The 21,852-nt window shown below is 44.1% G+C and overlaps 2 protein-coding genes across 3 annotated transcripts; one reads left to right on the top strand and one right to left on the bottom strand.

The window, feature by feature from the left end:
• Positions 1-1,657: 1,657 nt before the first annotated feature.
• On the bottom strand, positions 1,658-7,145 carry CHTF8 (chromosome transmission fidelity factor 8). 2 transcript variants are annotated; one of them, XM_075838541.1, is made up of 3 exons: positions 7,039-7,145; positions 3,896-4,013; positions 1,658-3,182 (listed from the first exon to the last, which is right to left on the bottom strand). In XM_075838541.1, exons 1-3 carry the CDS (start codon positions 7,059-7,061, stop codon positions 2,955-2,957), a joined length of 369 nt encoding a protein of 122 aa, XP_075694656.1. In that variant the 5' UTR covers positions 7,062-7,145; the 3' UTR covers positions 1,658-2,954. The 2 variants fall into 2 exon arrangements, with proteins under 2 accessions (XP_075694656.1, XP_075694657.1); XM_075838542.1 differs by lacking the exon at positions 7,039-7,145 and adding an exon at positions 4,851-4,904.
• On the top strand, positions 7,145-21,220 carry UTP4 (UTP4 small subunit processome component). The gene is made up of 18 exons (XM_075838543.1): positions 7,145-7,230; positions 9,532-9,692; positions 11,911-12,102; positions 12,193-12,277; positions 12,368-12,457; positions 13,455-13,666; positions 13,761-13,932; positions 14,010-14,101; positions 14,458-14,554; positions 15,192-15,256; positions 15,505-15,627; positions 15,876-16,037; position 17,070; positions 17,675-17,781; positions 17,862-17,957; positions 18,037-18,222; positions 19,500-19,610; positions 20,295-21,220. The coding sequence occupies exons 2-18, from the start codon at positions 9,534-9,536 to the stop codon at positions 20,409-20,411; spliced, it is 2,067 nt and encodes a 688-aa protein (XP_075694658.1). The 5' UTR covers positions 7,145-7,230; positions 9,532-9,533; the 3' UTR covers positions 20,412-21,220.
• The last annotated feature ends 632 nt before the right edge of the window (positions 21,221-21,852 follow it).

Genomic DNA, 21,852 nt, shown 5'->3' with positions numbered 1-21,852 from the left:
ATATGAGTGGTGACAACCTTGGAGACCTATTAGGTGAGAAATCAAAGTGCGGAGAAGTCCGGAAATCTCTCAGGTTCTGATGAGGTCCACTGTGGTGCCAATAAACATTAGCGGAGAAAGATGTATGAGGACCATGTCCCTATATGACAGCGGCACTGGTTAGTTAGAAGTGTCTTTCAGAACTGGCACTAAGCGCTGGACAGCCACGTGACAGACTCCACCAAAAGCTTTGCCAGCACAGGGCACGTGCCCAGGGATCTTTTGCCTAGTCCCCCGAGATCTCCCAGTCCACATATAAACCAGTGTCTTCAGAACCAGCACCCCTAGACTCCACCCGTTCTGGACATCTCTGGCAGCTAGCTGAATCTAAGAACGCAGGTAATTCATTTTTATTACCCAGATTGAGATGACAGACAAGGATCGGGCAGCTTTATACACCTTAGATAGCGGTTAGCCGACCGCTCGTTCCACCGACAGCTATTTTTCCTGACCCTCCGATACACACGTACACTCGGCAGAGGCTTATGTCTGTGAGAACAAAGGATCGGGCATGTTGAAATCCAACATGCCCGATCCTTCTTTCCTCCAACATCTTCCATTGGAGGAGTCGGGACATTCCCATACACATTAGATGTTTGGCCTATCCCGCTGAAATCAGTATGTCTGACGTAAATCTAATGTGTATGGATGGGCAGACCATCAAGATCTGCTGACAAGTCTAATCCTATGGTCGCCTTACATGGATATATTCAGAAGGATAAAACATTGTGGTGGATCCACTCAAACCCCTCTTTTCATTGGCTGGTCACGTAGCCAATAATATTGGGATGGTTTAATGGACTTGTTAGCATGTGACACTGTGGCTATGCAATGACCCCCATAAGAGAACGCAACTTGAACCTTTGCTCAGGCCTCTGACTTATATCCCATGCCCTGTACTTCGTCCCTTTATAATGTGCATCGTATTGTTGGTGTATATACACCAGCCACCTCTTATATCTCTATACAGGACACTACCAGCTCTCAGGGTTACAGTAATACAGGCAGACACAAGAAAGGTTCGGCGTTCATCCTACTCCATATATATATATATATATAATTTATGTTAGTAAGTGGACTACCAATAAGTACCTATAGAGTGATTTACCCACGTTTTAGGTCTACAGAACCAGAAAAGCCATTTCATTGACACTAAATCCTCAATTAAGAGGTTATCTACTATATACTCTTCTTTGCTCAATCCTCAATTTAACCCATTACGGCAAGTGTGGCCCATCATTGGAGGGGGGGGGGGGTCTCTATTGGCTATAGCCAAGAGCAACCAAACATGGCTCTAGGACTTCTAATGGAAATGAATGGTTGCTCTGTAGGGAATACAGGCACTAACATTGAGGTTCCCCCAGAGATAAGCGTGTAGGGGTTCCCCAGCATTAAGACTCCGCTTATCAGGTTAAATATGTAGATGGCCAAAGTCTTGGAGTGATCCGTCTTGTTTTACAGGCTCCATTGTCATCTGCTGCATACACAGCCCAGTAAGACCGGTCAGCGGTCGTCTTGCAGCATGTGCCATAAAGCAAAATCTCTGCACATGGCAGGGCTCGGCCCAGTCTCTGCATGTAGCATGAAACAGAACAAGTTCCAGGTCGGCTTTGTACAGTTTTGAAGTCTTTTACAAATGTTTTAATTTATTTTGTGAATTGCATTTCGGAAATTGTTGTTTATAAAACGTTCATAGAATAAAACAACCAATTCAGAACCCAAGTAGCTACGACGTTCCTCTCGATAGATTATGTGTACATTCTAAAAACTTCTTCCCTCTGTATAGACTGCTAAAGTAAGTAATCCACAAATATACTACAACCTCCCATTGAGATTCTCACCCAGCTTTCCTAGAGTCCTGAATGAGTTTACCTTGGGATACTAGGAAAGCTGGGTGATATTACCTGTACGTTTTGATGCTTGCTATCAGATCGATCCAATGGAACAGTAACGAAGGAACGTCCATGATTTCGGCGCTCCTGCGGCATATAAAGCCTGGGGTCTGCAGGTTCGGACCTCCAGACTATACTCAAATACTAAATGACGACCATCTCTAGAAGTATTATTCGCTTTACTGCACTTGGAGGTTTTGATACAGACCCTATGCTGGAGTAGGAGCTCCCACGTCATGAAGGGGACACCATGGACTCATATCTGCACATCCAGCAGTATCTGGACTCCATAAGATACGTCCTTGTGCTGCGAGCCATTGATTTGTCATTAAAGGTGATTATTGGATTCCAAGTTTGCAAGATTTTTTTAATCTGCTGTCGGTTCAGTCATTAAAGGGGTCTTCACACGACAGACATTCATAGCGTATCAATCGGATATACCATCAACGTCTGATCACTGGGGGTCGTCTTTAAAGGGCTCATTATGACAACTCCTTTCTATATGCCCTATACATGTCATTCTCCGGACCCCCATTTAGAGCAGCTCTTGCTCTAGCGGACCTGGCAACCTAAAACGTGGTCGGCCATTTTTTGATTGGCCGGTATGTAATACTACATCTCCTATACAGCTGCCTCATACAGAACCAGAAAAAAAAGTGAGGGTTGCCATTCTTTATAATTAGAAAAATACACCCCGAAATTTTATGTACAGAAATATCAAAACATTGAAGAGAAAACCAAAATCTGAAACTTTTTACATGAATATTCAATGGACATTTGGATTTACTCAGCTAATTATTACCCACTCCTGGGTGTCATTTCTGAGGGTCAGTGGGGGATTAATAGATCCTGCGGGATCAAAGAACTGATTGGTTGCTGTGAGAAATCCACATTACCTCTTCCTCCCATTAAAAATGATTGTGCTTAAAGGGAACCTGTTTCCCGGAGTAGCCCCATTGCATGTGGACATTTTACAGATGCCCCAATAACAAAATACACGGCACAAGGACTGTCTCCGGCTCCTCATACCTTCTTGGGCACATTAGTGATGATGGGTTTTGGTCGGGTTTTAAAAATGATTTTCCTCTTAATCATTGCGGTGACATTGTACTTTGTCTCGGTCACATCTCCGGTGTCCATGGCGTCCTCTGAGGAGGGAATGTTACTCTTCACGAGGACAGCAAACGGCTTCTCCAGACGTGCCACTTTTCCATATAAGATGTGATGCCCAATGATAAGAATAGGGATCCCCTGGAGAAGAACAGAAAAACACAGAAATCAGGTATATTTTATATAATCTCTGGGGGTAATATATGACGTCAGCCTATAGAGTTTCTATCAAAACGTGACCTGACAGTGTAGCTATGTAGATTGCCCTTTAAATTTACTGCAGGTAAAAACTAGTCCTAGCTAAAGTTCCATAGATTCCGGATCATGTGCGACACCTTGTGGCCTTATTGAGTATTGCAGTCTGGGTTTTCCCAGCCTTGCCACTTATTTATTTATTGCTTTGCATTTCACATGGTTTGGAATATATCCAAAGAATTAATTATTTTCCAACTTCATTACAAGTCTACACTGAGTAATTATTCTAACAAAATCAATCAAAACATCTAAAAGCTTAAAAAAACGCTAAAAATACTTTAAGGGACAACTTCATAAGATGCCAATGAATTAATTTTTGGAGAATGAGGGGAAATCTATAAACATCATACAAACATAATGCAGATGTCGCCTTGGCAGCTCCAACCATTCTTTGAGATGATCAGCTTATTGTATAGTAAGTACGACCTGCTGCTATTGGTGCATGCTGGGTGTTGTAGCTGCCCAACAGCTGGAGAGCCACAGGTTGAAGACAACTGGTCTATGCCGATTTCCGACCTGCTTAGTTCCTGGTGATGTTGTCACAATAATGCCCTGTAAGATTATTCACATTAGCGCTGATCGATGTGATGACTTCTCACCTCCTTGGTGTAGTGCAGATCCCCCATCACTTTCCCGGCTAGTCCGTCCTGTTTCCGGGCTTCTATCTCTCCCTGCAGCTCCATAAGTAACCACTCGGCAGGCTGCCCCTGGTCATCTCTGTAATGACAGGAGTGTTAGACAGAGGAATCGTCTGCTGCTGTCTGCAATCAATCAGTGCCGGACGCAATGTTATTGTTGGACTAGAATCAGTGGCTCTATGCGGTACCACAAACTGTTTCCCATTAATGGTGGTCGTCCGTGACCGCAAGGAGAATGCGCAATGCAGAAGCTTCACCAAAAGGTGGGCCCTGCAGTGAATATATGAATATCAAGAAGGACCGGTCACCTCTCCTGGCATGTCTGCTTTACACTCCATAAAATAACAATTCTGAAGCATCTTTTCTGTTTTATACCATCCCTCTGTTATTCCTCCTGGAAAGGAATTAATATATTGACAGCTGGGTGTTACCATTCCCTTTGTCAAAGGGGCGTGTCAGACCGTCAGCGCTGATTGGGCAGTGTCAGACTGTGTAGGGACACCCCCCCAACTGGTAACGCCGCATTATCAATTCCTTCATACATTTCTCTGAGGAATAAGGGTGAGTTCACATGTAGCGTAAATACTGCGGATTTTTCGCAACGGAATTAGTTGAGGAAAATCTGCAGTAAATACAGTAGCAGCAAAGTGGATGAGATAGAACAAACCTCATCCACACGCTGCGTAAATAATGAGCGGAAAAAATGCTCAGAAATGGACCTGCGGTGCGGAATTTTATTCTGCAGCGTCTCAATTGTATTTGCGTAATCGCTTCTTATTTGTTGCTGGTTTTCCCCATTGAATTTAATGGGGAGGTAAAACCCGCAACAAATAGCAGTTCTTGTGTTTTTTTGCGGCGGGTTTGAAGTGATTCAACCGCAAAAAACTCAACTCTATAAAAAAAATCTTATACTTACTCAGGAGTCTCTGTTTCTTCCATCAGGCCGGTCTTCTGCGATGACGTTTTATCCTATGTGACCGCCACTGCAGCCAATCACAGACTGCTAGCGGGCCGGATAAGTGCTGCACTTCTCCGCAGCGGACATTCCAGGTGAAAAACTGCAACACAGTTTGGTGCGGTTTTTTACCTGGAATTCCATGCGGCGCACCGGGCGGATACGCTGCGAGCTCTTACGCAACATATCCGCCCTTTGTGAACCCAGCCCAAGTGCTTGTCCACACGTAACGGAATTGGTGGGTATTTTTCGTTTGTAAATGCAGACAGGAAATACGCGGAATACAGAAGCCGCAAAGTCGGTGAAATTCAACAAATCTCATTCACACGCTGCGTAAAAATTCCGACCAGAAAGTGACCTGCGGTGCGTATTTCTCGTAGAGCAGCGTGTCAATCCCCGCTGAGGAAAATGTGCAGAATTGCAAAATACGCACCATTTTCTGCAGCCAAACACGCAGGAAATGGTGCGGTTTTTCCGCAGCGGAAAGTCTGCTACTTTCTGTGGAATTGTTGCAGAAATTTTCTGCAGGAATTCCGTTACGTGTGGAACGACAACGCAGAGATCCAAGAAAAGATGCTCCAGAATTGACGTGTCAGGAGAGGTAACGCTCATCCTTGGAAAAAAGTGGAGCGGCTTTAGGCCTGGTTCTCACGGGTCGGATAAGATGCGTAAAAATCACACAGCATATCCGACCTGGAACCCGCAGTACATTCCGTACGAAAAATCGCATTTCTGATAAAGTTTCTGCTGTGCAAAAAAGCGGCACTTAAAAAAAATCGCTCATACTTATCCCCTCCCACTTTTCTGCGTGTAGTCCGGCCTCCTACAATGACGTTGCAGGCCATGTGACGCTGCAGCCTTTGATTGGCTGCAGCGGTCACATGGGACGAAACGTCATCCCAGGAGGCCAGACTGCAGGAAGGAGAGACTTCTGGGTAAGTATATATTTTTTTAACTTTCTGGAGTTGCGATTTTTGCGGCGTAATCGCTGCGATTCCGCCGCAACACTTGTCTTTCTGTTGCGGGTTTTGCATCTCTATGGAATTCAATGGGGAAAAACCAGCAACAGAAAATCCACAAAAACGCAGAATAAATGGACAGGCTGCAGATTTAAATTCCGCACCGCAGGTCAATTTATTAACGTTTACGCTGCGGTTTACCCCCGCAGTGTGGGCGTTTTTTCCCAAAATCTCATCCACTTTGCTGCTACTGTAAATGCTGCGTAAATTCCGCAGTGTTTACGCTACGTGGGAACCCGGCCGCGCTGTGTGGGACCGTCTTATCAAAGTTTTTCACCACTTTTCCGTGCAGATTAGTGGTGGTGAGAACAAGCTATTAACTGGCGTAGTGGAGTAGCTGTGCCGTATTCCTCAACGTACGCCATCTTGGGTAAACCGCCACATCCTGCTATACAGTAACTACACATCACTAGTGTTTATGAGGGTTCCCCACTGTGTTCCAGCACCGCCGTTCTCCGCCTATCATCAGCTTCTTTCTCCTTTTACGCGATCATACGTCACCTCGCCACAGTGGCCAATCACAGCCCGCAGAGTTGCCGTCACTGTAGACTTAACGACTGCCGCGGTCTTGTGATGTCACCTGTATAGAGCAGGGGTAGAGCTCCACAGTGGGGTCTCTAGCTGGTTTGGGGTTCCCTGGCCTGAAGAAGTTTGAACCACTGGACTGGGGCATCTGCACTCATAGAAATATTTTTTGTGCTTCCATTCACTGACAGCAAGCTTCGGTCTGCTCTAATGCCAAGAAGCATCCAATGCAGAATAGAAGCATCACCATGTCCTGTGTCCCCCTCTGTGCAGGATCTCAGACTAACAGGACTTGCTGGGACTTTTAGTTCCACACCACCCACAGAATGACACATTGGTGGGCATAACATATACATAATAATAGTATCAAATAACCTGATGGGACTTGTAGTTCTACATCAGCTGCAAAATCAGACGTGACATGCTGGGACTTGTAGTTCTATAGCAAATTCAAATCAGACTGCCATGCTGGGACTTGTAGTTCCGCATCTACCACAGACTGACCGGCCATGCTGGAAATAGTAGTTCTACCCCAGCCCCGGAATGACTCGTTAGGCAGTGAGAAGACTCGGGGGAGCGGGATACCAGGACTGAGCCGCACTGACCTACACACGACAACCTGAACCATTCTCCTGAGTGACTACCGGCCGCTCCAGCAGGAACTGAACTTGGCGCTACAGCGGAGAGGGGGCGGATCCTGCAGCGTGACGTGTTTCCGCTTCCGGTTCCCTGTGCCACACACGTGAAGGAAGAGAAGCAACGTGAGGAGAACCGGGGACAGTGCTGCTAGAAACCGTGTGAGTGTGATGTACTCCGTGTAAGCCGGTGCGTGACAGCGCCCACCCAAAAGCTTCTGCCGCTTCGGTTTAGCGTGTATATATATATATATATATATATATATATATATATATATATATATATACATACATACATACACATATATATACACATACATACATACACACACAACCAATCTGTCTTATATATATATAGTGTGTTTGTATAGGGTAGTGCTTATTGGGCCTCATTCATAAAAACCATCTTTCTTTCCCATAACAGCCAATCATAATGCAACTTTCATGAGGGGTTTAACTGGTTAACGATGCTGGACGTTGTCGCATAGTGACGGGCATACACGTCCTGATAACGCGAGCACAGCGGGGCAATGGCGGTGATCATGGAAACATGTAATCTCTGCCATTAACTTCTTGATCAAAGCTGATTGCAGCATTCAAAAGGAAAATGAGAAGGGGGACTCCCCTCAGGTTGCATCATCTGACACGATGAGGGGCATACCATATATGGACAGACAGCCCAGGGTCCATTGAAGGACCTCAGGACTGTCTGACCATATTACCTGTTGTTAGTATACAGGCAGTTGTGTCCTCTCAGTATATAGATATATGGCAGTACATTATAGTTACAAAAAAAAAATCTAAATTCAAAAATACTCCTATGGGATTTAAAGTGTACCTAAACTTTTAAAAAATGTTTGATATGGCAGAAGTTTTGATCAGTAGAGGTCCGAGCACTGAGAACCCCACCGGTCGCTAAAACGTAGCGGCAGAAGCGCTCGGGTGAGCGCTGTGGCGTTTAGTTTATGATCAGCTTTGCTCAGAGCGATGTGCGGGCTCAATAGAATGTTTGAGGGAAGCCGATGCTGGGGGTCTCAGTGCTCCGACCTCTACCGATCAAAACTTATGACATGTCAAACGTTTTTTAAAAGTTTCGTTACCCTTTAAAGATGGAGGAGCCGTCTGGTGAGTAAGTACAGCTGCTTTGGAGAACTGTCTAACCCAAAAAAAAAAAAAATTTTTTTTTAATGTAAAATGAATTTAAAAAAAATCAAAAAGTGATGTTAAAGTGGTTTTCCCATGAGATATTTATGGCATCCACAGGACATGTCTTAAATGTCAGATAGATGCGGGTCCCACCGCTGCTTCCGTAACTGCCATTCACTACTATGGGAGTTACGGAAACAGAGTAGGTCACCAAGCTACGCTGTTTACGTAACTCGCGACCACATAACCTTTTTCATGGTTGGAATTCAGCTGAACACAGAGCAACTGAACGAGGTTTAGGGGGCCCCGTTCTGGAGATAGGTGCGGGTCCCAGAGGTGGGACCTACATCTATCTGACATTTGTGACATATGTCATAAATGTCTCATGGGAAAACCCCTTTCAATGAAAAAACTCAGTAAAAAAAAATACATACAAATGTAAATTTTTTTACAATAAACTTTATTAGATCTAAGTTACAAAACAAAATAACATTATATATATATATATAGTATTGTCATGACCGTGACAACCTACATAATAAATTTAATTTTTACTTTAAGTTAAAAAAAAATACATACTTTCTGGTTAGACAGTTCTCCAAAGCAGCTGTACTTACTCGCCAGACGGCTCCCCTGCAGGATAGGTAATCAGTATATGATTGGTGGGGTCCGACACCTGGACCCTGCACTGATCCAGCTGCCAACGAGTACTAGACGTCCATGCCGGAAGCAGATGACTCTGGTCACGGAATAGCAGCCGAGCTGCAGTACTGCACCTCTTATCCTATTCAAGTGAATAGGAGCAGAACTGCAGTTTTGCAGAATAGCCACTATGTAGTCTTCTACTTCTGGCTCCGACTACTGAATACCGTTCACAACATCTGGTGCCCGGAGGCAGCCAGAGCAGCTGATCGCTCCGGGTGTCGGACCGCCACCGATCATATACTGATGACCTGTCCGGTAGTGGACAACCCCTTTAAGGTCAAAATTGTCTTTAAGGGGTTAATCAATTATAGCATGCTGGGAGTTGTAGTTACACAGTAGCTGGAAAGCCACCGGTTGCTTTATCGAAACTAGTGCAAAAAATTGTTTCGTTTTCAAGCAGCCAATCAGGTCGCTGATTTCATTGATCAAAGCAGCTCTGAAAAATAAGATCCAGGATTGGTTGCTGTGGGCAACGCCTCTGCCCTAGTATTTCTACAACGCCGCCGATAATCGATGTATTTCAGGTCATTCGCTCGGACACAGTTTTACATTGACGTGATCTCATTGGCTGATACATCTGTGCTAAATTCTGCTTCTTGTGTCGTTCTACAGATATGGGGGAGTTTAAGGTGCACCGCGTCCGGTTCTTTGACTATGTGCCGTCCGGCGTGCGCTGTATGTCATACTCCGAACACAGGGAGAGGCTCGCCGTGGCTCGTAACGATGGATCTGTGGAAGTTTACAACTTTCCTGCCAACTACTACCAGGAAAAGGTACGAAGATGAAAGCGTATAGCAGTGGTTTCCAACCTGTGGCTGTCCAGCTGTTTCTAAACTACAACCCCCATCATCCGTTTTCAAAACCTGACAACCTCTACAACTAAGTGGATTTGCCGTGAAGAGTTTCGAGACTCCATGTTCCCAGATATGGATATAATCAAGAAACAGCTTAGGCCCCATGCATACAACCGCGCCCGTAATCACGGTCTATGTCCGCATTTACGGACCGTGCTCCATTATAAAGTATGGGAGGACGGACCGCATAATAAAAAAAAATAGGACATGTCCTATTTTTTTACGGAAGCTTTCTACGGCACGGACACCTACCTGTAAATATACGGGAAGGTGTCCGATGGCCATAGAAATGAATGGGTCCGTAATTATGATGCGGCCTTATGCTTAAAGGCATTGTGTTGCCAGAAAAACATGTTTGTTTTTTTTAAATTAAACATTTAGTGTGTGGGTGATTAAACATTGTTCAAATTTTTTATTTTTTTTTCACGCGTCAGGAAATATTATAAATTAATTCTAAATTTATAATACTACCCATTTTTGGTCACTAGATGGAGCTATTCCCAAAATTGCAGCATTGCAACATTGGGTTAAAAGCCCTCGCTCTAGTGAGCTCTCAGCATCCCCCCCTCCTTTATCCTGGCTAGTGCCAGGATAAACGAGGGGTTTGAACGGTGTAACCTCCTACACTGTGTGTCGCCATTTTTTGAGCTAACACACAGTGTAGTAGGTTTACATACAGTAGTAAACACACACAAACACGAGCATACATTGAAATCTCTTACCTGCTCCTGCCGCCGCGGCTCCCTCCGGCCCGTCCGCTCCGTTTGCTGCCGTTGGTCCAAGTGCACAAATCCGGAAGCCGCGACCGGAAGTAGTAATATTACTGTCCGGCCGCGACTTCCGGTCCACAGGAAAATGGCGTCGGACGGCGCCAATTTCGAATTGGACTGTGTGGGAGCGGCGCATGCGCAGTTCCCACACAGACGCCGTACACACAAGTGAATGGGACGGGAGCCGTTCGCAGTCCCTATGGGACTGTGGCTGCCGTATTCCATGTCTGTATGTGTCGTTAATGGAAATGGAAAAAAAATGGCAGCCCCCATAGGGAAGAAAAAGTGTAAAAATAAGAAAAAGTAAAACACAAACACACAAATAAATATAAACGTTTTTAATAAAGCACTAACATCTTTAACATATAAAAAAATAATTTGTGATGACACTGTTCCTTTAAAGAGGCTCTGTCACCAGATTCTGAAATCCCTATCTCCCATTGCATGTGATCGGCGCTGCAATGTAGATAACAGTAACGTTTTTGGCCAAGTTATGAGCCATTTTATATATATATGCAAATGAGGTTTGAAATGGACAACTGGGCGTTTTTTTTTCGTTATGTCCAACTGGGCGTGTATGGTGTTTTTAACTGGGCGTGTTTACGTGTATGACGCTGACCAATCAGTGACCAGTCAGCGTCACACACTCCTCTCCATTCATTTACACAGCACATAGTGTTCTTACTAGAACGATGTGCAGCCACATACACAAGTGTCCTGATAATGAATACACATGACCTCCAGCCTGGACGTCATGTGTATTCAGAATCCTGACACTTCTGAATCTTTTCTGTGAGATTTCCAGCAGGGGAAAACGAAATCTCGTTTACCTCCGTAATCTCGCGAGATTACGAGTGGCTTGCTGGAATCTCAGAGAAAAGATTCAGAAGTGTCAGGATTCTGAATACACATGACGTCCAGGCTGGAGGTCATGTGTATTCATTATCAGGACACTTGTGTATGTGGCTGCACATCGTTCTAGTAAGAACACTATGTGCTGTGTAAATGAATGGAGAGGAGTGTGTGACGCTGACTGGTCACCGATTTGTAAACACGCCCAGTTAAAAACACAATACACGCCCAGTTGGACATAACGAAAAAACGAAAAAAACACGCCCAGTTGTCCATTTCAAAGCTCATTTGCATAAATATAAAATAGCTCATAACTTGGCCAAAAATGAGCGTTTTTAAATAAAACAAACGTTACTGTTCTCTACATTGCAGCGCCGATCACATGCAATAGGAGATAGGGATTTGAGAATCTGGTGACAGAGCCTCTTTAAAAACTTTTTTTTTTTTTTAATGAGTTAATTTTATAGTAAATTATCTTTTAGTTTTAATACTTTGCATCTGTTTTTGTTGTGCAGATTATTCCTGGTGATGATAGGAGGTCCACAGAATCCATATGCTGGGCCGCTGGTGACCGCCTCTTCTCTGCCGGTCTGAATGGGGAGATCATTGAGTACGACCTGGATAAGCTTTGTGTTAAATATTCCTTGGATGCATTCGGAGGACCCATCTGGGGCATCGCAGCCAATCCCAGCGGCACCCAACTCGCCGTAAGTGTCGCCTCCCCACCAGTGATTAATATTCCAGTGGTTGTGCGATCTCTACTCACTTCCATGTTGCCGCGTTTCGTTACATTGCAGGTTTGCTGTGAAGATGGCGCCGTAAAGCTGTTCAGCATCACTCCCGAGAAGATTGTGTTTGAGAAGACCCTGGATCGGCAGAAAGGTGATGGAATTATCGATCATGTCATGTAGTCGGCTGCTTTTGACTGATGGACAAGCGTCATTTGTTTCTTCTCTCCGTGTCTCTCTACAGATCGGATCCTGTGTCTGGCTTGGCATCCATTGGGATCTCAGATTATCACTGGTTCTGTCAATGTCATTCGAGTCTTCAATGTTTCATCAGGTCAGTAAGAGAGAGAGAGAGAGTATTGCTTCTGTATTGGGGGATGGGCTGTGTACCCACATTGATGAAGGCACTTTATGCCAGACCAATGTGGTATAAGGTGGGGGTTATACTTTTTTGTGGGTTCGGGGGCAGATATGGTCAGAACTTAAACATTAAATCACAGATCTCTTGCCAAAAAAGACTGAGGCATAGGGCCCAGAAAAGTGCTGGAGACCCTTCATTCTTACAGTTGAGTGGATCTAAAGGTGTAACTAAACTTTTAAAAAACTTTTGCCATGTGATCGTGACATGTCACAAGTCTTGATCGGTGGGGGTCCGAGCGCTAAGATCCCCACTGATCACTAAGCAGCAGAGATGCTCGTGTGAGTGCTGTTCCGCTTAGTTTCTGATTGGCTTTCCTCTGAGCGGCGTATGGGCTCAATAGAAAATCTGAGTCTGTGCACCGCTCAGAAACCAGCGGCACAGCGTTCACCTGAACGCGTCTGCCGCTTCGTTTTAGCGATCAGTGGGGGATCTCTGTGCTCGGACCCCCACCTATCAAAACTTCTGACATGTCACTATCACATTTTAAAAGTTTAGTTACCCTTTAAAGAAACACTCCCTTCAAAACTGAGACTGTAATGCCTACGCAGGTCCTGAAAGAGGGTGGTGCATGACCCCTGACACAGAGAGAATGGTATCCGAGAGAAAGGTGTCATGCACCGCCCCCTAGTGCCCTGCACTAGGCATAACACAGTCTCTGTTTTGAATGGAGGGTTCCTTTAACTCAAAGACCACAACCATGCAAACTTGTGTTTCTATGATATCGCTGGTCTCTAGTAGATCCTTTTGTCAGACCGTTCTGATTATAATAATCAAGCACGTTGCACCTATAGACTTTTAGATCTTGTAATTTTTTTGGACATTTCCCGTGCAGCTTTGCTGTCTTTATACCAGGCCTTTAGTTAACCCTTTCATGTTGGTCTGACATCTTTGTGCTGTCGTTTTATATCAGGTCGTCTTCTCCACGTACTAAAGCTGGACCGCCGGCCAGTGAGTGGACAGAAGCGTGAGTGCGTTGTGTGGAGCGTGGCCGTCCTGTCCTGTGGAGAAATAATCAGCGTGGATTCTACAGGAAAACTCCAGTTCTGGGACTTGGAGAATGGAACGCTTATCCGCACTTATACGGTGGCCAGCTGCGACCTCCTGTGCCTCGCGGTGTGCAAGGTGATAGTCTGGCTGATTAGATATGTGTTCTGTAAGCGGCAAAAGTGCTGTATAAAAAAAATTACTGACCTGTGCTGCTTATTTGTCATGGCAGACGGAGGATAGCCTGTTGGTGGGCACGGCTCAGGGGGTCATCTTCCAGTTCCAGCATCTGGCTGTTCAAGCAGGGAAACCAGAGCAGCAGTGGGTTTGCACAAAGCCATTTCGATATCACACTCACGACGTAAGAGCCGTGGCGCACAGCAGCACCGCTCTCATCTCTGGTGGTATGTCGCCCCCTACAGATTAGTTTAAATATCACACGGCTCTGTCTCATTTCTAAAGATTCTCCTTGTGTTTACAGGTGTCGACGGTCAGATTGTCTCCCGGCCTTTGATGGAAAAGGTGCAAACAAAATCCTATGATGCTGCTCTGAGAAAAATCACATTTCCACATGTAAGTCTCATTATAACTAGAAATGGGATATAACCTCCGGTCTGTGACACGTATATTGTAAACCAGGCCTAAGTAACATGCTGTGTAGTACTGTAAGTTCCAGCATGCCAGGCAAGACTCTTGATGGTCTCATATATTGTAAAGGTACAAATGTCTGCCATACTGTGCCCGTCTAAGGGCATTCTGAGACTTGTAGTTCCAATGTCTCTCAAAGTGTGGCGATTTTCCTAAGTTATATGACGAGATTTCTAGTTCTGCGCAAGAATTACCATAGATCACCTCCGCTGTCCTTAGATAAGCTCAGTGGTTTTTCGAAGGAGTTTGTTTTTGTATTAAAAATACAAATCTTTCTTCAGCGCCATCTGGTGTCTTGCGCTCAATCCTCCCGACTGCTCCTCTTCCAGTTCCCTGAACATCTAGAGTTGTGGCGACTCGGACAGACAAATGATTCAGGTATGTGGGGTTGCTATAGACTAGATAACCTATATACTCATAGTAAAGAAGATGTTGTGCTTTTAAAACTTCGGAAGAAATTCGACATTACTTTTATTTTTATCTTTAAAACGAATCGAGCAACGTAAGAAAAGACTTCTGCTAGCTGTGAACATAGTCTTAGCTGCTTAGTATAATGGGAGTCTGAGGTAGTCTGAAATTCACCTCCTGCCTCATCACAACTCCTGCCTCCCCCATGCTTTACACTACAGCTCTGCTTGTTTGCATTTAATTACGTATAAGCACAAGCTGAAAGGGGAGTCAATGGAGAGAGGGCTTATTTTCAATATAGTGGAATAAACTAACTACAACTAACTTAACACTTGGATAAAGATGATCAGATACTTGCTACACGTATAATAAGCAGGGATCCTGGAGATCAGATTTAATGCTTTACATCATGACAGTTTTTATTGCCCAAAAGTTTTCTGCAGGGTGAAATACGGAGATTACGAAACTTTAGAAAGCAGTTTTGTTGCAATAAGTTATATAATTCTTATTATGCACAGGTTACGAATGAATTGTGCAGTTTCCTCCTTATGAAAGTGTTAGCGTTTGGAACCATGTTGTAAATATATATATAATTTGTGTGTTATAGGGGTCGATGGGGACCACCTTACAGTGAGCCAGGAACAAGAACTTCTTTTGCAGCTGAAGAGAAAGGTGAGCAGTGCCACTAGGGGGCAGCATTGAGTCTCCACTGTTTAGGGCTATGGTGGAGGATTTGCATAGTTCTTACATCCAGAGACAGGACTAATACTAAATCCAGGAAAATACCAGAGTCCTGCACGTATTCTCTGACAAAAATAGTGGCCTGCTGGTGGTCAGGTATACTAATAAAACGCATTGCCTCTTATGTAAGAGATTATTGGGGTTGTTCACACTATTGATTTATTCTTTTCTCTCTTCAGGGATCGGAGTGTATCCGATGCAGCACAGTCTCCCGCTGTGGTTCATGGGTTTCATATGCCACATCTTCCCGCCTCTTTCTCCATAGGCTGCGTTATGATAACAATAATATAAATATCAGCCGGGTAAGTCATGTGCTTGAATCTTGGAACGATATATATATATATATATATATATATATATATATATATATATATATATATATATCTTTCTTTTTTTTTTTTTTTTTTTTTTTTTTTTTAATATTATTATTATTTTTTAATATTTTTTTTTTTCATTTGGTCATTGGCTAGCGGTTGTATGTACCATCTCTTACGTCACGTTCTTGATATTGTATACGTACACTTAATATGTGTTTTCTATACACACGCAGGTTCCCAAAGTGCCTCAACTTGCAGCTTTGCATCTTCTCTTCTCTCCGGACTCCAAACAGCTCTATGTGGGATCGGAGCGGGGATGTGTCCATGTTCTGGAGCTGTCTGAGGGCGGCTGCCAGCATAGTCACACACTAGATCCACCACCAGGTACTGGCAATGTCACCTGGGTAGAGAAAAATAACCTGTTCCTACTTTTGGGGGGATAATTGTAAATACTGAGCTGGGTATTGTGTATAGCTGATACATTTGCACTTAGGGGATAACTGAGGCGTTATTGGTGACGGTTTTCGTGTAGCAACGGAGTAAAAAGGGATTTTCCCCAGAATCATAAATTATCACCTAGCCACAGGATAGGTGTTCATTTTTGTTTGATCGCTGGGATCCGGAGGACCCCTGTTTTTATGATCGGTGGGGATTCCAGCGATCTGAAAATGATCGCCTATCCTGTGGATTAATGATAATTTAGGATTCTTGGAAAATCCCTTTAATTGGTTCTAAATGTTAGGAGATGATTGAGTTGGAGTTTAAGGGCGTCCCCGCGATAACACATTTTACCATCAATATAGCCATATGAGGGCTTGTATTTTTTGCGGGACGAGTTGCGGTTTTTACGGTACCATTTACTGTACCATATAATGTACTGGGAAATTGAAAAAGAAAATATTTGTGAGTGGAATGGGAAAATAACTGCGATTCCTCTATTATGTTTTGGGTTTTGTTTTTAGGGCGTTCACCGTTCTGTAAAAACGACATGTTAACTTTATTCTGTGAGTCCATACAAATTTATATAGTTAAATTATTTTTTTTCACTACTTCAACGAATTGTTAAAACCCAAAAAAATTCTATGCCGCCGTATTCTGAGAGCCATAGCTTTTTGATATTTCCGTTGATTGAGTGGTGTGATGGCTTATTTTTTCTGGGCGAGCTGTAGTTTTTTTTGGTTTTTTTTTGGTACCATTTTGCAGTGCATGCGACTATTTGATCCCTTTTTATTCCATTTTTTTGTGGGAGACAAGGTGACAAAAAAACAACAGCAATTCTGTAATTTTAGATTTTTTTTTTACGGTGTACACTTTGTGGGTTAAATAATGTTATGTCATATCAGACTTTTACGGACGCGGGTATAACAATTATGTTTTTTCATTTCATTTTTTTATTTTCGTAACTTCTGGAGGAAAAATGCAAAAAGTGTTTTTCATTTAACTTTTATTTTTACTTTTTTTTGTCTATATAAAAAAAAGTGTTAATGGTTTTATTTTTACACTTTTTATTTCCCATGGGGACTTGTACAAGTGATTGTTGGGTCGCTTGCCCAATAATACTGCAATACTTATGTATTCCAGTATATTGTGTTTTTTACCGACTCCTATTAAGCGCTGCCATGCCCCCCTCTTTCTAACGGCTTTGAAGCCGTGGTCCCAATATGGTCCCTAAAATGAAGCGGCAGGAGCCCTTGGGTGATCGCTGTGTGACTTTTTTTCTAATAGTCTTTCCTCGGTAAGCTGAGCGGTGTACAGACTCAGACTTTCTATTGAGCCCGTATGACTCTCCGAGAAAAGCCGATCAGAAACAAAGCGGCACAGCACTCACCCGAGCGCTTCTGCCACTTCGTTTTAGCGACCGGTGGGCGTCTCAGTGCTCGGACCCCCACCGATCCAAACGTTTGATATGCCACTGTGACATTTCAAAAAGTTTTTTAAAAGTTTAGTTACCCTTTAAAGCCGGTTAACTATCTGGCGAGTAAGTACAGCTGCCTTGTAGAACCGTCTAACAAGAAAGTATTTGTCTCGGCAGGTTCTTCCCACCCTGTACATCTTTTGACTGCAAGTTCAGATGGTTCATTACTGGCGGTGGCTTCTGTAAACTGTCAGATTGACATCTATAACGTGAAGAAGCAAAAGGTGAGAAGAATCGATATCGATGCGGTTTTAGGAAAGGACTCAACGTTTTTTATATTAACCTCTTGATGTCTTTCTTCCAGTATGAATGTTCAGTTCCTCAATATACGTCTCCCCCTACGGCCATCAGTATCCACCCATCCACGAATAACCTGGTCATTGCTCACGCCGATCAGCAGGTGGGTTCTGCTCGGGACTGAGACGTGTTCCTCTCTATTTATTGGACACAATTCATATGTTGCGCCTCTCACTTTCTAGGTCCTGGAGTTCAACGTCACTCAGAAACAGTACACAGACTGGAGTCGAAAAGTTCTGCAGAACGGTCTCCATTGTGATTGGCTTGAACGCGATACGCCCATCACCGGCATCACATTTAACCCATCGAGGCCTGAAGACATCCTTATGCATGATAACTATATGTTCTGCATCTTGGATAAGTCCCTGGTAAGCAGCAGAACTTGAGGCCCGTCATAGCAATCTGCATTACTGAAAAATATAATATTTTTTTTTTATTTTTTTTTAGCCTGTCATTTATTAAGACTGTTGCTTGGTAGAATGGGTTTATATGTAAAGATTTTTTGCTCTCGTCCGCCCATCAGAACTCATTGTAAGTTTCACACATATGACAATTTGACCAAACCACAAACCTAAATGCAACACTAAGGGCATGACCACACGTGGCGGATTTCCTCCGCAACTGTCCGCATCAATGCCGCACAGAATCTGCGTCGCAGATTCTGCTGCGGATCTGCACAAAATGTGCAGAAAATTGATGCGGACTAGCTGCTGCGGACTGCGGGAAAAGTGCTTCCCTTCTCCCTATCAGTGCAGGATAGAGAGAAGGGACAGCACTTTCCCTAGTGAAAGTAAAAGAATTTCATACTTACCGGCCGTTGTCTTGGTGACGCGTCCCTCTTTCGGCATCCAGCCCGACCTCCCTGGATGACGCGCCAGTCCATGTGACCGCTGCAGCCTGTGCTTGGCCTGTGATTGGCTGCAGCCGTCACTTACACTGAAACGTCATCCTGGGAGGCCGGACTGGAGACAGACGCAGGGAGTTCTCGGTAAGTATGAACTTATATGTTTTTTTACAGATACATGTATATTGAGATCGGTAGTCACTGTCCCGGGTGCAGAAACAGTTACTGCCGATCGCTTAACTCTTTCAGCACCCTGGACAGTGACTATTTACAGACGTCTCCTAGCAACGCTCCCGTCATTACGGGAGCCCCATTGACTTCCTCAGTCTGGCTGTAGACCTAGAAATACATAGGTCCAGCCAGAATGAAGAAATGTCATGGTAGTAAAACCAATACGCTCCGCAGCACACATAAGATCTGCGGACTTCATTGCGGAATTTTGACTCTCCATTGAAGTCAATGGAGAAATTCCGCCATGAGTCCGCCACTGCTCCGCAACAGACAGAGCATGCTGCGGACACCAAATTCCGCTCCGCAGCCTATGCTCCGCAGCGGAATTTTACGCCTCGTCTAAACGAACACTGCTAAATTAAAGTGTAAGTCAATGGACAAACGGCACCGCTGCGGATTAACGCTGCGGAGTGTCCGCGGCGGAATTTAAGTGAAATTCCGCCACGTGTGAACCCAGCCTTAAGGGGGGGGGGGTGGCGGTGGTGGCGTCATAAAAAGTATGCCCAAGTGGTTTTTATGTTTCAGCATTGTATCATACATTTATATATGATCCTCTTTGAATCTCCACAGCCCTTACCGGATGATAAAACACCCCTGGTCAACCAGAAGTCACTAAAGCAGCTTTCGGAGAGTGCAAGGAGAAGTCAGGCCCATGCCTTCAAAATAACCAGAAAGTTTCAGGTAGGACGTTGATCCTTAATTATTATTTTTAAGGCGTCAATGTTAATTGTGGGGTGGCAGATAAAAAAAAAACATTGATTACGCAACTACCTCTTGGCTGTGAGAAGTATTGACTCTTTACGGGTTTTCAGTCCCTTTAAGGGGAAGTCCAAATGGTGCGGCCCTGACCCGGTAGCGACGTGGCCAACAATCGTGCCGGCACCATGTTCGGAGTGGCTGTCAAATAGCCTGTTAATGGCCATGCGTTATTGCAGGTAAAACGGCCCTTCAGCTGCAAAATCGCGCAGCCATAAAGGGTTTATTCATGAATGCCGCACAATTTTTCAGGTAAAGGGCCGTTATATTCGCAATAACGCATGGCCATTAACGGGCACCGAACATGGTGCCGGCACGGTTGTTGGCCGTGTCGTGACCGGGTCAGGGTCGCTCCATTTGGATGCCCTAAGAATGTTCCTATTCACTGACAGCAAGTGGAGATTTAGGAGGAATTGGAAAGTGTATCAGAAAGCTGCAGAACTTCCCATTATACAATGATTGAGCTGAAGTTACATAAAACCAGAAACACCTTTATTTAAGGATTATTATTATATACATTTATTTTGATCTCATGTTTTAATTTTATTATTTTTGCTTTTTTTTTGTTTAAAATGTTACCCCTTCTGCTGGTTTCTGGACGCCCTGCAGCCCTTGCTTTTCATGGACTTGTTGGATGATGGGGAGTTGGTCCTGGTGGAGAGGCCGCTCCATGACATCCTGGCTCAGCTGCCTCCACCAATGAAACAGAAGAAGTTTGCAACTTAAAGCTCCTTCCAGATTCTCTATACAGATTTATCTTTTATAATAATATTGTCTTATTGTAATGGAGAGGGGGGGGGGGGGCTCAGGAGACCGGAGATTGGACTGCAGGTGAATGGACTTTGACGCGGCACCGCTCAGGAATGGACCCAGTATGGCAAACGTTGCATGTTTTTTGTTTTTTTTGTTGTTTTTTTTCGTGGACTGACAATTTCAACTTTATCCATTTCTAACAGTAAATATCTATTATTAAAATGTGGCCTTTCTATGGTTGAAGGATTGTGACCTCATTGACGAATAATAGTTCCATGTGTTAACACTTTAATGGGAAATATTTAGCACCGCAGTGTCTGAAACCGCGACGTCTGTGATTCATTTTTATAGCTCATTGATCATCGCCAGAAGAGCACGACCAGGTGCAGATTAAACCTTTCACTGCCAAGGACGTGTGACCTACGACATGACTATAAACGCTCATATATATCACCCCCTGAGCCTATTCAGGACCTTTATGGGAGATTTCTGGTGATAATGGGAAGATTTGTGCATGTAGACGTAGTCACAAGTGGCAGGTATGAGCGCTGCACATCTTGAACTTTTATTCTCAGTAGGTGTTGGGCATCTCGGGCTCTGCTTGGGTCAGACTTTTACCCACAGGCGTGAACGTTTGCATTCTTTTACACAATGTTAGGATTTAATGTAAAGTTGCATGAAGGCGCTCAAGATTGTAAAGGACTGGGTGGCATTTTCACAATGTGCCAGGTGTCTACAGTCTGTAAATATATGGGTATGCCAGGTATAAAGTGATTTTTATTATTTTAGTATTCCCGTTTTATTTGTGTATATCAAAATTGTCAAAATTATCCTGGCAGGGAAACGGTTAAAGGATTTTGGATCTTTTAAGAAAACTAGCGTGTGCAGTTGTGGTCAATCAATATCTACCTGAAGCACTAAGGGCCAGGTATTGGGATGGCACGTATACTTGTGTGTGGCAGCACCCTTGGGGTGTATTCACACGGTGCGGTTTTACTGCATGTTTTGCAGCGCAGCCGAAAACTGCACTAAAAAACGATTTGCCGCGATTTCCGTGCTAACTACAAAACCGTGGTAAAAACGCATGCGGTTTTGCAGTGCGGTTTTTGGCCACGCGGCAATACCGCACTGTGAATATACCCTTAGGCTATGTTCCCACACATAGGATACGCTGCAGATTTTCTGCAACGAAAAATCTGCAGCAGAATCTCTAGAAAAACGCTGGTAAATCTGTCACAGAAATCAGTTTTTTTCTGCAGCGGTTTTACCTGCGAATTTAGTGTTAAACATTGGTTATAGCAAAGAAAGTATATGTGCACCTGCGGATTCCCAGCGGTTTTTCCCACGTTTCTGCTGCGTAAACGCTGCTCCCCATTGAAGTCTATGGGCCAAACACGCAGCATCGCCGCACCGA

This window comes from Rhinoderma darwinii, chromosome 9, assembly GCF_050947455.1.
Source record: "Rhinoderma darwinii isolate aRhiDar2 chromosome 9, aRhiDar2.hap1, whole genome shotgun sequence".
Taxonomy (NCBI): domain Eukaryota; kingdom Metazoa; phylum Chordata; class Amphibia; order Anura; family Rhinodermatidae; genus Rhinoderma; species Rhinoderma darwinii.
Note: the sequence above shows the minus strand (reverse complement) of the source record. Positions and strands in the feature narration are given on the sequence as shown.